Below are 12703 nucleotides of genomic sequence, written 5' to 3' on the forward strand. Positions count from 1 at the left end.
AACCACAGCACAGGCTGGAGGGGCAGAAGGCAATAAAAGGAACATTTTCATCAAGTTACCTTGCTCATTTTGCAGTGCTTTATTTTTTGATAGTCTACAAGGGTTTGGTTGAAGTACAGATGCTGGTTCAGACTCTCCATGTCCTGTCCTTGTTTTCTTTCTATTTGGTACATGGCCACTGGCAACCTAACAACATATTGCAATTTTACTATATCCCAACACTTAAATATAATATTTCAAAGGAGAAGAAAAAAAAAAAAGTCAGAAAAGCATACCTTCACATCATCAAAAAGCTGCTCTGTCTCTGCGGAACTTGGCAGTGGTGCAGTTCTGAAGGGAGGAACTTCTTCTTTCATTTGGATCTGGTTTTTCTTATCTGGGAATGTTTTTCCTAGCATTGCCTCTTGTACATAGGATTCCTCTTGTAAATCTCTGCCAAACAAACAGCTCTCATTGTTGGTATTTTGAATGGATGATGAACCTTCAGGAATGGGCTTCCCTAGCTGTGAAAAAATGTCATGCAGAGTCACCTGTTTCAGTCTATTTTTACAGGTCTCCTCACTTCCTTGTTTTTTCTCTTGACAACGAACTCCAGAGAAGCGATCAGACAGATCCAAGGGCTTATCAACTGTATGTTCCCGATTAATATGCTGCACATCTGATCTAAAGGGCATAGAGTTCTCTTTGTTGAAGGAGGTTTTTTCACAGCTAATTGCATGCTCATCTTCAGCTTTCCTTCTCTTAGCACACCTGCTTTCTAGCTGCCTCTGGCGCATGAGAAGAAAATCGCTCTTGGTCACCTCATTTTTAGCTGCACAAGTGTTTCCAACACAGGTTACAGCCTCATTAGTATTCTTTTGCACAACCATTTGCCTACTGATGGAGGCCTGGCTGATAACTGAGTTAATTTCAGTTCCAAGATTCAGTGGTGCGACAAAAGCAACATCTTCAGATTTTGATCTACTTTTATGAGATCTGGAACTGGAAGGATTGTTGAAGAGGTTGGTTTTGAGATTAGGCTTCAATCCTGAATCTAAAATACAAGAGGCATGACTTGTACTGGAGTTATTCTTCATATTGCTAGGAGCTCCAAAAACAGGAGAGGCTACCTGAGAATCCCAGTCAACGTGTGGTGGAGTGTTCTGAGATGGATCTGAAAGACTGAATACAATGAGAGATGAAATATTTTTCTGGAGTACAGAGGGGGCTGGGAGGAGAGAAAGGGATATATGAAAACTGTAAGTTTCCTATCAGTGATTTACTTTAAAGCTGTCAGAGCTGCTAGTATTAACTGAAAACAGAAGGAAAAAGAAAAGGGAAATTTTTGGTCTAGGAGTAAGTACTGTTGCATTTAGAGCTGTAAAAGGCAAACAAAACACACACCTTGTCCTTCATTTTAGTATGGTGTGAAATTCTGTCCCACGTTCAACTGAGAACCAAGGACAGAATTAAGCCTACCTAGGAATCTCTCCTACCAAAGGACTCCCTACCTTTCAATGCTGTGAAATGGAAGAAAGTGAGAATGGTTGTGATAGTAGTATAACCACGATAACAGATGCTCAAAGCTTCTGCAAGTGAAGGAAAAATGTGCAAGCTTCTTTCAGGCACTCTGTTTATAAAACATAGATTTAAGATGACAAATAGGGGCTAAAAAAAAAATATCAGTTTAGACGACAACATCTTGAGGAGACTGGGAAGGGCAACAGTCAACTGGTATGATACCTAGTCAGCAGAAAAGTTTTATGATCATTTTCCTACCCCAGCTCCAGGCCCCTTACCCCCAGGTTTATGGGCCTCAGAAGATACCTCGCAATAACAAGAAGTCAGTGAGGGAGGGACTGTGTACATAGAAAGCCCAAAGCAGAAGTTTGAGAATGAAGTAAAAGTCCGCAGTTTTGCATTCTATCAGTTCCTTTGCTTCTGATGTTATTTACTTGAAAGAAGCCTGCATAATATGAAAATATTTATTTCCATGTATGTACCTTTAAAGTAAACTGCCATAAATTTTTAAATTCTACTAAAACCAGAACTTCAAATAAGCCTGTTTAAAACAGTATTATTATAAACAAGTGAAAACACACCCATAATTGTTGTCATCCTTTCTTGATTCAGAAGCTGGATGGACTTCAGTATTAGTGCAGGGAGGACTCAGTACACTCTGGGACTCCTTGCAAGTGGTGACGGAAAACAAAGAAAGGAAGCGGGAAAAGCTATTAGAATTAAACATTAGAAATATGCTAGGTTTGCACATATATACTCTGGAGACCCATTCAAAACTCTGAAAAATAAAACAAGTTACAAGAGAGATGAGATTTTTGACCAACAACTTTAAAGAAATCTTATGGAAATTAAAAAAATTTCAACATTTAAATGCACACAGACAAAAAAATAGTCTGCATACTATAATTTTCACTGCAGTTACCAAGCAAAAACATCAAATAATCTCACCTGAGTCACCAGTCTCATCACCAAATAATCTTTTTTAGTGTCTTAAATTTGATTATTGCACAAAGGGAGTTTGGCAGACCCAAGGACTGAGTCCACTGTCTTAGTCAAACTTGAAAGTTGTATACCCAGCAGGAACTGCGCCCCTACCCTCCTCCCCAACCCCTGGACAGGCCAGCACAGTTATATCTCTTCTTGCTAGAGCAATTCTGTAATAAGTAAGCAAAAGCAAATCAAAGTGAGATTATTTGAACTCTGAATACTTTTGCAGAATTTTAATGCAAAAGAGAAAAATACCGTTTTCGAAAACAACTGGCACAAAAAGCTGATTATGTAAGAAATCTGGGAATACTACTTACAGATTCCTCTTGAACAGCAAGTCCAATTGTTTCTGCCACAACTGCAGCCAAGTTAAAAGATGGCTTTGGAATAGGATAGCCTCCCATCCTTGGTTTATCTTTATGAGTAAAAAGAAGCTCACAGTAAGTTACATATACGTTATATCTTACTCACATAGATGGTACAAACACAGAACTAAAAAGATCACAAATTAAAATAGGTAATTATGGAAACAGTTTGACCTGTGTCAGATAAAAATTGTATCTGGAAGCAGTAAGTGGAGAAGGGGGGCAAAAGAATTTCTGATGAGAGCAAACTGCTGCATCATCACAGAGAAATATGCTTCCAATTTGAACACAGCTCCCCAAAATTAAAATACAAAGACAAGCCAATGTAAAAGTTGCTTTTCAAACTTCCAGTCCAGGGCATGAACAGCCGGAGAAAAGCATGTAGCACAGTGATAATGTATATTTATAGTAAAATGCTTGTGTTTTATATTTCCAAGGTGACACTTATAATTATTCTTCCTGTGTTTTTATTAGGAAAACAAATAGATGAGTTTCCCTTGTTTCAGGGGTTTAACATTACTCAATTTATTAAACTGGGGCAAGGTAATATGATGGGAAAGTACAAGAACTACAACCACCACAACCCTGACCTGCACGAATGATTCCAAAATGCTGATTCTCACAGTCATGTATAGTTAAATACTTCACAGAAAAAAATCAGGGACACAGAAAGTTCCTGTCAAAGACCTGTTTATGGAGAAGGACTTAAGACTTAAAGACTTGTACCAATTCATAATTGCAAAAAAGGGAATTAACAGAAGCACTTCTAAATGTTACATATTCATGTCAGACAGAACTGCAATTCTCAGAATATTTTATCTTCTGTACAGCTGGAAAATCAGACGCAAGACAATTGGATAAGTGGCCTAAAATATAAGATATCTGCACAGTAAGAGCTGCACTGAGCTTCTTTTTATTTCTTGACTCTAAGCCCTGATGCTATGTCACTAGATCATGTATCTAGCGGCATACAGACAGGCATTACAAGATAAGCATTTCAGCAGCCATTCTGTGATTAAATATAATATCCTTTTTCTAGCTCCTGTGTTTAAAGAGATGAACCCTCAGTTGTTGATGAACCCTCAGTTTTACAACATTTTTGCCTTATTTTGAATGGAATTAGAACTAAATCTATTAATACACTTACTTGGTACAGGGGACAGTTGTGGATCACAGGTGTCTGGCACTAGTATCTCATCTCCGTGGTGACTGTTCACTTGTGTGGAATACAGCGGAATTTTTCCAAACTCTTGGAGAAGATGTAGAAACATTTTCACAGAGTGAAATTAGGTATCCTGTTGTGATAATTTTGTGTAGATACAGACAATGATCCTGATCTTAAAAGCACTCGAATGTGAATTTTTATATGTCAGTAGATCCAGTAACCTAAGCACATCTGATTATTTTTACTGAGGTATCACTATGACAAATTAGCCACAAATATTTCATACTAATCCTTTCTCTCATAAATATGAGTCTAGCCAGTCAGCCATAAAACAATACTGACACATAGTTACATCACTTTCTACACTAACCACATAAAAAGTATGTATTCAATCTATATTCAACCTGTTAATATGGCAACAAAACTATTAAAGAGTAAACCATCCAATGGAATGATTTTTTGCATCAGCTAAGGTCATAAAAAGGTGAAAAACCTGAGATTTTAATCATGACCAACTTCGTGCCATGTAGTCCTTTCTATCTGGACACCAACAGCTTTTCATAGCCATTAACTCTAATAGGTATTTACACCACTACCTACGTATTTAACTTTGGTTTAATTTAGTAGCTCAATTTTTTTATTCAGAAAATAGAGAGAAGTAGGTATGTTTAGAAAGGAGAAACTATTCACAGCACTAAAATTACATATGCAAAATAAAGGGCATGAATAACCAACCCACCCTCTTCTCCCTACAATTGTGCTATTTTTATTCTTGGAAAGAAGCTTTTAGTCAAGACTTATATTTAGATATAATCATATATTATTTAAACTACTTTTTTTATTCCACAAGATAAATTAACACATTAAGAGCACTTGGATTGCTTCTTATATTTCCTGTGTATCATTAAAATACAAGCCCGAAGTCCCTTATTTCACAAAAATATTTCTTACAGTTAAAATACATTAGAGCTATTTCTATGACATTACAGGATGAAGTTTAGAAATTAAATGTGCACAATACTTCTGGACTTAGACACAAAACAAATGCAAACAGAGTATCAGTACCAGAAAAAGAAAGATCACATAGCAGCTAGAATTAGCTATCTATCAGTTTCAGTAATACTACTTGAATTGCAGAATCATTGCCGAATGTGGCAAAACATTTATTTCAGTCTCCACTAGGTGGTGACATAGCTGTATGCACAAGTCAAACCCTAACATTAGTTTGGAGTTACAGAAGAGATACAGGTTGGAAAACTGTTATATTTACATGTGTATGTGGATGAAGAAAGGTAGGAGGTTGAGATAAGCTTTGTGCACATTGCTGATATAACAGTTAATACTAAAGACATTTTTCCCCTGACTCATGTATTATAGCATAAATGGAAAAAAGCCAAACCAAAAAAACCACAAGACCTTTTTTTTTTTCCCCAGTTTTCACCCTTTGCAATCAAATTCATACATCATCTTTTTCTTTAGCCTTAAAAATAGATTTTAAAATTAATTAAAAAAATAAAATACAATACTCTTACCACTGTTGCTTTCTGCAAGTTCCAAATCTGGGTGTGTATGTTCTGTGTATCGGATATGCCTATTCTCTTTTTTTCTTCTCATACGATTAACCACAGAAAATGAAGAAGTCAGAACTGGAGAATCTGGAATGACTCCTTCTTCTAATTCCACTGATTGTTGCTTTCGCTCCCTGGAGACCAAATTAGGTGGTCAAATAAAACCCCAAGTCAGCAAGATGAAGAGCTTTCATTTCAGCAAGCAGGACAATCATATGGTTCAAGAAAGCAACAGTTTAGAAAATACAGCCATCTCAGTAACATCACGGTTAGGCACATCTAACAACAAATTCACACTTACTCCATCAAGCCTAAGAACGGCATACAACCCTAGCTCTTCACATTTGAAGTCAGCATTTAACTACTGCACTATGGAAGACTTTTTCCCCGGAAGAAACTAGGGACCGTAGAGTTTCTAGCTTGTCCTCTGAAGCATGTGCTACTTGAATGAAAGAATGCTGAAACAGATGGACTAGTGTCTCTCTCCCTGCAAGGAAGTCCCTGCATACGCCAAGAATACTAACTGTCTTAAAACAAAAGTTTTTGAATAATTTTAAATGGCAATGAACTGCACTATGTTAAAAACAATCCCTCTCCACACTGTTGGAGGCTCTCTCTTATTCACTGCACAAAGGTCTTCAGAGAGGAGTGTAAAAAGCAATATAAACCAAGTAATGTAAAACACAACATGATGAAGTTTATCTTCTCTCGCACTGTCAGCTCTAACAGCATGTTGCAGAGTCAGTATATAAAAATTAGTGTAACAAATAACTACGTCTTTTCTCTCCAAAAACTTGATCTAGACATGGCAAGGAAATAACAACAAAAAATGCATTAATTTCAGTTCTTTTAACTTAAATATTTTGTTTAGTACTTAATAAGGGCACTGCTACCTGTTGTATGGTGGTGGTAGTGAGAAATGGAAGAGGCAATAGAAGAAAAACAGAAGAAAATCTAACTCAGCCTGCTTGGTCATCTTTCTGCAGTAGAACTTTTCCCTACGACTCTCAAGAGAAAACATGGGCCAAAAGATCATTTCCTAACTATAAAGAGAAGGATGTAAGGTTTTGATCTAAGGGAAGAAGAGGAAATATGGACATATTTCTGCTTGCATTGAAATGAACCACAAGATCTTATATAAAATAAGTTAATAACATTATGGAGAACTGTAGAAAGCTGCCTGGCTGGAGACAACAAGCATGTTTGCAGGTAGGCTTTTTACCATGACTACCTTGGAACACTTAATGACAAACATTGATGCACTGAAGCTCTGAAGTCTTGACGAATCCTATTGTGTGATTTTGTAATTTCTCTTTTCTACCACATTTACAAAGAAAGCATCATAACTGGAAAACTATATCATCTACTAACAATATCTTAAGAAACAAATTAAAACAAACAACATATTCATCCAGTTACTTTGCAAATTTAAGTTAGCTGTTAGAGTTCTCTTTAAGTTTACTGGCACATGTGGCCTTGTATGACAAATTAGCCTGCTATATTTTTCTGTACCTTACTCACATGCAAACCAAGAGGTAGTTCCTACATGCCACCACAAAAAACTATCAAATGAAGAAGCTGCCATACATATTAGACATCATAAATATACAATAAATAATTTCTGAATCATGAAACATTTATCTGAGATCCCAGAAAAGATTTTTGCAGAAATTTCCTTGCTGTTTCCATCCATTGATAATGAAATTCTAATCTGATAAAGGACCAGATAATACAATTCTTCTAAAGTTTCACTGATTTCACTTTTATAATGTATTCTTGGATTTTTTTCCCAAAACATTAAACCTTGGTAACAAAATACAGAAGATTGCAAAAATCTAATTTCATGTCATGCACCAGAAACAATCTGTTACCTTGCACTTATGTGGTGATGTTACATTGATGTAAGTTGTTCATTCTAAACAAAGTAACATGACTACAGTTCAACTGAAACAAATGCAGGGGCTATATCACAAACAGCAGGACCATCCTTGTTAATTACTGTTTGTCCAACTCAACTCTGCACTCATTTAAATGACCACCTTACATACAGAGCAAATAACTTAGTGTTACATCGTTCATTCTCAACTTCCCTACAGTGGCCGGAGATTTGTATTGGAAAGTAAATTTCAAGACTGAGGATCAAACTAATACATTTGGATGGATCTGTCAGGTGTCAATTTTTTTAACGTCACCTCCTAACTGCTGTCAAGCTGCACAGGAGAACCATTATTGAGAAGCATATAGAAATTTGTTGCTACTTGGTATTAAAAAGGAGTGCTCCTAGGGTCATGAAATACATTATTCCGAGAAGATGAAATGCATACAGAAAAAGAAAGAATGATAAAGGCGCAAATGATGGGAGACAAACCAAGAAATACAAAGGAATAGGTCCACAGTCATTTTTAACTGAACTCTAAGTTGTTTCACTCCTCTACCAAAGTTACTTTCTGACAAAGACAAGAAAAAATTACATGCAGAAAAAGCCTTATGTATCAAGTCCACACATCCTGTCCCACTCCCCCCATGCACGTACACAGCTTGTTCCGGACAGATAAAACTGAGATAAGTTTCAGATTATGTCAGACCACAGCTATACAAGAAAGGAGTACTACCTCTGCCTTGCACAGTACACCATATGTGCACATTAACCACAACATTATATGGCATATTCTTGCTATCATATCAGATTACAGTTTGACAGTCAATTTGTAGCTCATTATTTTTATGGTTTTCTTTTGAAATTTACTATGTTTTTTTCTTTTCAAAATCACAAAATTATCATAAGTTTATTTAAAAAAAATATTGCAAGATCCTAGGACTTTCTGACTAGCTGAGAAACTACTTTTCTAAAGTCTTAACCTAGGAGGAAAGAATTGGTGAAGAGTCAGAGCAGTAAGAGTGAGACATAAAGCTTTGCTATGCACTGTGACCAGAATAATCTTGAACAATCACGAAGTCAAACAGAATTTCTATGACAAATTTATGTGTCTCTCTCAGTTTAAAAAAAGAAAGATGCACAGAGTTATAAAAAAGCAAAAATTCTGCACAATACAAGGCTGCTAGCTTTACGTTGTTATAGTGGCTGTAGATTATCTTTTCACAATCTATTAAGGAAGAGGAAACTCAAATTTTAAATACTTGAAAGCTGATATTTATATTCTCAGACATTACTATTGAGGAATGGGGGGGGAGATATCCAAAAAACCTCCAAACTTACCCCAGCTCCTTCTGTAATTGCTGGAACTGTTCAGTTATCTTTTTATTTTCATCCTGTAGGTTGTTTTTTTCATTCACTGTAATTTATAGAAAAAAAAAGAAAAAAATCCATGCACACATATTAACATCTTATCATATCTAATTTTGTCAGGTCCTTTAAGGAAACAGAACTAATTCTAAAACATAATACCATACACCCTCTATGGCTTACCAAAATGAATTTTCAAGCTAGTCATTAAAAAGGTTGTAAAATGATGTGTTAGAAAAGGCAAATGTGTCACAATTACTGGATCATAATATTAGCGCCACACAATCATTAACTACTTTTGTCCATTTACATGCAAGTGAGACTGTGTTGTAAAGATGAATTAATTGCTCACTCAGCTCCATGGACAAAATTGCTTCCTTAGGTTGAAGACAGCCTATGAAGTATGAAGTAATTAGAATTTGGTTTTAGCCACAAAAGCAACCAGCTAATTGGAGAGAATGGGAAAAAAAACCCTACACAAACCAATTTCTTAAAATCAGTTAAATATTTTGTCAGAAATTTTTTATTTACTTTGCTTAATTTCCAATTCATTCTGCCCATACTACACAAGCTTACTGCATCACCTTCAGCCTTTTTTTTCCATGCTGTCTCAAACTAATGTAGTGATAGCTCCTACCTTTTCTGTTCACTTTAATTTTTATTTTCTTGTTCTTATTTTTTTGTTTTATATATTACCTCTGGATTATTCTTCACTGACCTTTATTGCTGGTTGCAGGAAATACGTAAGTTGTCATATAGATCTCAACCCAAACCCATGGAACACTATGGTTCTGTCAGACAGCGTTCAAGATTTGTACCTAATAGGTCTCACCCTGATTTTTAAGGCTCCGAGATTTATTTAAAGGTTGTTTGTACCCTCTTTGTTGTTAATCATTAAACTCAAGAATTCAGAATATTTTCATATTAATATCCAACACTAAAAGTCCTTGAAAAATTGATGTGTTTTATATTAGTACAGAATCTAATATTTCCGTAATTTAAGCACTTAAAAGCTACTTTTTGTGTCTGACATTTCCCATATTTTAAATTTCACTGAATGTCTGCTTGTTCTTGATCAAGCTAGACAACTAAATGACACAAAATAATTAATTAATGGTAAAGATAGCATTAACATTTTAAAATCCTGTCCTGTATTTTTTAGCACTTTATACAACCAATCTTTCCAAACTCTCTTTATGAAGACATTTGTTGCGTCTTGCCTTCATGTCACCCAGAAGAGTTTATTTTTTCTTGTCCCATATGTACGACTTCCTGATTTCAAAATGAGCTGGCTACAACCTACGGGGCATGAAGCGATTCTTTTGTGGCTTCAGAGGGTTATGTGAAGGTTATGGGTTACTGCAGTTAAACTCCAAGACCAACTACAGGACACAAGCTGGACCCAGGGAACTTCTGTTTGGACTTGCTACTTTGTGATCACCAGTGACTTTTAAAGTCAGGGTTTCCTTAGGAAAACTGGCAATCAGTCATTCTATGCTTTAGCTGTAGGAATAAACAGAAGCAGCCACATTTTATCTACAGTAGCTACTTCACACTGTAAGATTTTCCACATCAGTTCACTTTCAGTATCAGCACTTGAACCTAAGAAGGTGGGTCAAATGACTCGTAATTGGTATGTTACATATTTTCAGACTGTGGAGTTAAGTGTCCCCCAACTGAACTTCTTGGGCTTACTAAACACACCATATGTAAATTATATCAAGTTACAGGAATTCATGAAGAACTAGTTTACAAAATAGTATGTTCTGTCTTCAAACTCATGGATAAAACTCACTAAGCTCAGTGATAAGTTTAAGATTCTGCTGCCGGATATTTTCGAACTCTTGCTGCTTCTTTCTCATATGTTCTTCAGTTACAGCGCAACGATCACATAATCCCGCTCTTAATCTACAATAAAATTAAGAGAAAAAAGTCCCTCTGTTAAGAAAATATTGCCATACGTGAAGCAGATATCCACTCTTAACCGGCCTTTTGAACAATGAAAACCAGAAAATTTATGACAACTATGCAGAACACCACTAAGTGCTGTGGTTTTATATGTTGACATAGCAATATTTTGAGATTTCTGAACAATGTAATACTACATGTACTAACATTTGCATAAATGACTGTAGGTACTGGATACTTCTAAAGCAACACGCATTACTTTAATAAAGGGGAGCATGCTACACCTTGCCACTGAAAGCCTTTGTGCGTTGTCCTACTAAGAATACTGTCAGATATAAATTACCATTTATTATAAGTAAAGTTCATTCAAGTAAATACAAATAAGCAAATCATTTCAGTAAATACAATTACTACTTCATCTAAGAAGGATATATTGCTGTCATTAAGCAAAGTGATCAAATAAAAAGGACAAATAGTAAGTTCGCTCTGCAACAAACACCAAGCAAATGTGAAATCCTTTCTCTAGACAGCAATAATTAGAAGCCGATCCAAAAGTCCATGTGAGGCCTTGCCTCCACTGTCTCTAATGGTTTAGATCAGCTGTTTAAAGCATATCCACTATATCAGAAAAGGACTTGTTATGATCACTCCATCTTACTTGACACATTCATTCATAGAACAAAATGTGTGTTCATTTCACAGGTGATAACTGAAGCATATTTATTTCTGGTATACAACAAAAAGCTAACAGTATTACCAAAGTGAAAACCAGACTCTCTTTTGCCTGCTAAATAAGAGACCAATTAGTTAAGAATTCTGCATTGCTGCTGCTAGCACATGAAGTATTAAAAAACAAACAAACAAAACACCTAAGTTTCCAATTCCACAGTTGAATACTGGAAGTAAAAGCCATCTTGGCCTATGGGTATTTTAATATTGGGGAATTATGGAAGGAGTAAAATACTGAAATGCCTCTTCATATTAGCTTATCTGACTGTGTAATAAACACAGTATTATCATCTCCTTGTATTAAACCACTTTAAATACTCTTTTTGTTTTCCACAATGTGAGTACTTCATCTGCTAAGAGATTAGAAAAGTCCAGCCACTCTGCAAATGTCTCTCCACCTACGTGGTGTGAAAGTTTATTACCTGCATGGTTACAAGTTTATCCCTAATGCCTTTCACAGAGAAATAGAGTTGAAAGCAAAATTTGAGTATTACAGCTCTAAAATGTGAGGTAACACAGGAAAGTGGGAAAATAATTTACTATGTAACGATCTCCTGTTCCCAGAAAGCTGCTGAGAGACTATTAGCAGCAAATTTAACACACAGTTTTCAAAACAGGTATCATTTTTAAAGATGAAAAAATACACTGTAATTTCATGTCTGTTTGGCTTTGTTTTGTTATACCAGATTAAACAGGAACAAATAAGGGAAAGGCAGAATGGTCAAAAGGTGATCAGAATGTCTAAGTTCAAAAGAAGGCAAAAGACAGAACCTGTGATCAAATTTAGGTAAAACAGACAACTGGTAAAAAAGACCCCCTGGAATCTGAAAGATTTCCTAGCGAGTCATTTCATGAGTTTCAAAGTATATTATATAGGTTACCCACGGGTTTTATACTTGTATTACACCTTGACTGATATCAAATATACCTCTACAAAAATGGCTGGAAGAGAGTGTGCTTTAAAACAGCTGTCTGCCTCCCAAGCTAATCTATTTAACTTCTGTTTATCTTAACTGATCTAAACAAGCTAAGCACTTTGAAAATAATAAAATAACAAAAAGCTAATTCAGTCAGAAGAATCTAAATGCTATACTTCTCTTTAAAACACACTATTTGGATTGTATTAGAAAAGGACTGGTTTGCTAAAAAAACCAAAACAAACCCAACTTGCAAAGTATCCAGAGCTACTCTGTAAGAGCAAAACACAACAAACCCAAAATCTAAAAGACACTACTTC

The 12703-nt window shown here is 35.6% G+C and overlaps 1 protein-coding gene across 1 annotated transcript in view; it reads right to left on the minus strand.

The window, feature by feature from the left end:
* RBBP8 (RB binding protein 8, endonuclease) overlaps positions 1–12703 on the minus strand; it is a 39955-nt gene that overhangs the window by 14327 nt on the left and 12925 nt on the right. The window contains exons 5-12 of the mRNA XM_082311144.1: positions 10625–10737; positions 8803–8878; positions 5550–5719; positions 4000–4101; positions 2805–2902; positions 2082–2167; positions 276–1161; positions 60–186 (exon numbers count right to left, since the gene is read on the minus strand). Of these exons, the coding sequence (XP_082167270.1) occupies positions 60–186; positions 276–1161; positions 2082–2167; positions 2805–2902; positions 4000–4101; positions 5550–5719; positions 8803–8878; positions 10625–10737 (1658 nt within the window). The remainder of the gene's footprint in view (positions 1–59; positions 187–275; positions 1162–2081; positions 2168–2804; positions 2903–3999; positions 4102–5549; positions 5720–8802; positions 8879–10624; positions 10738–12703) is intronic.

This window comes from Platalea leucorodia (assembly GCF_965183815.1).
Source record: "Platalea leucorodia genome assembly, chromosome: 1".
NCBI classification, from domain to species: domain Eukaryota; kingdom Metazoa; phylum Chordata; class Aves; order Pelecaniformes; family Threskiornithidae; genus Platalea; species Platalea leucorodia.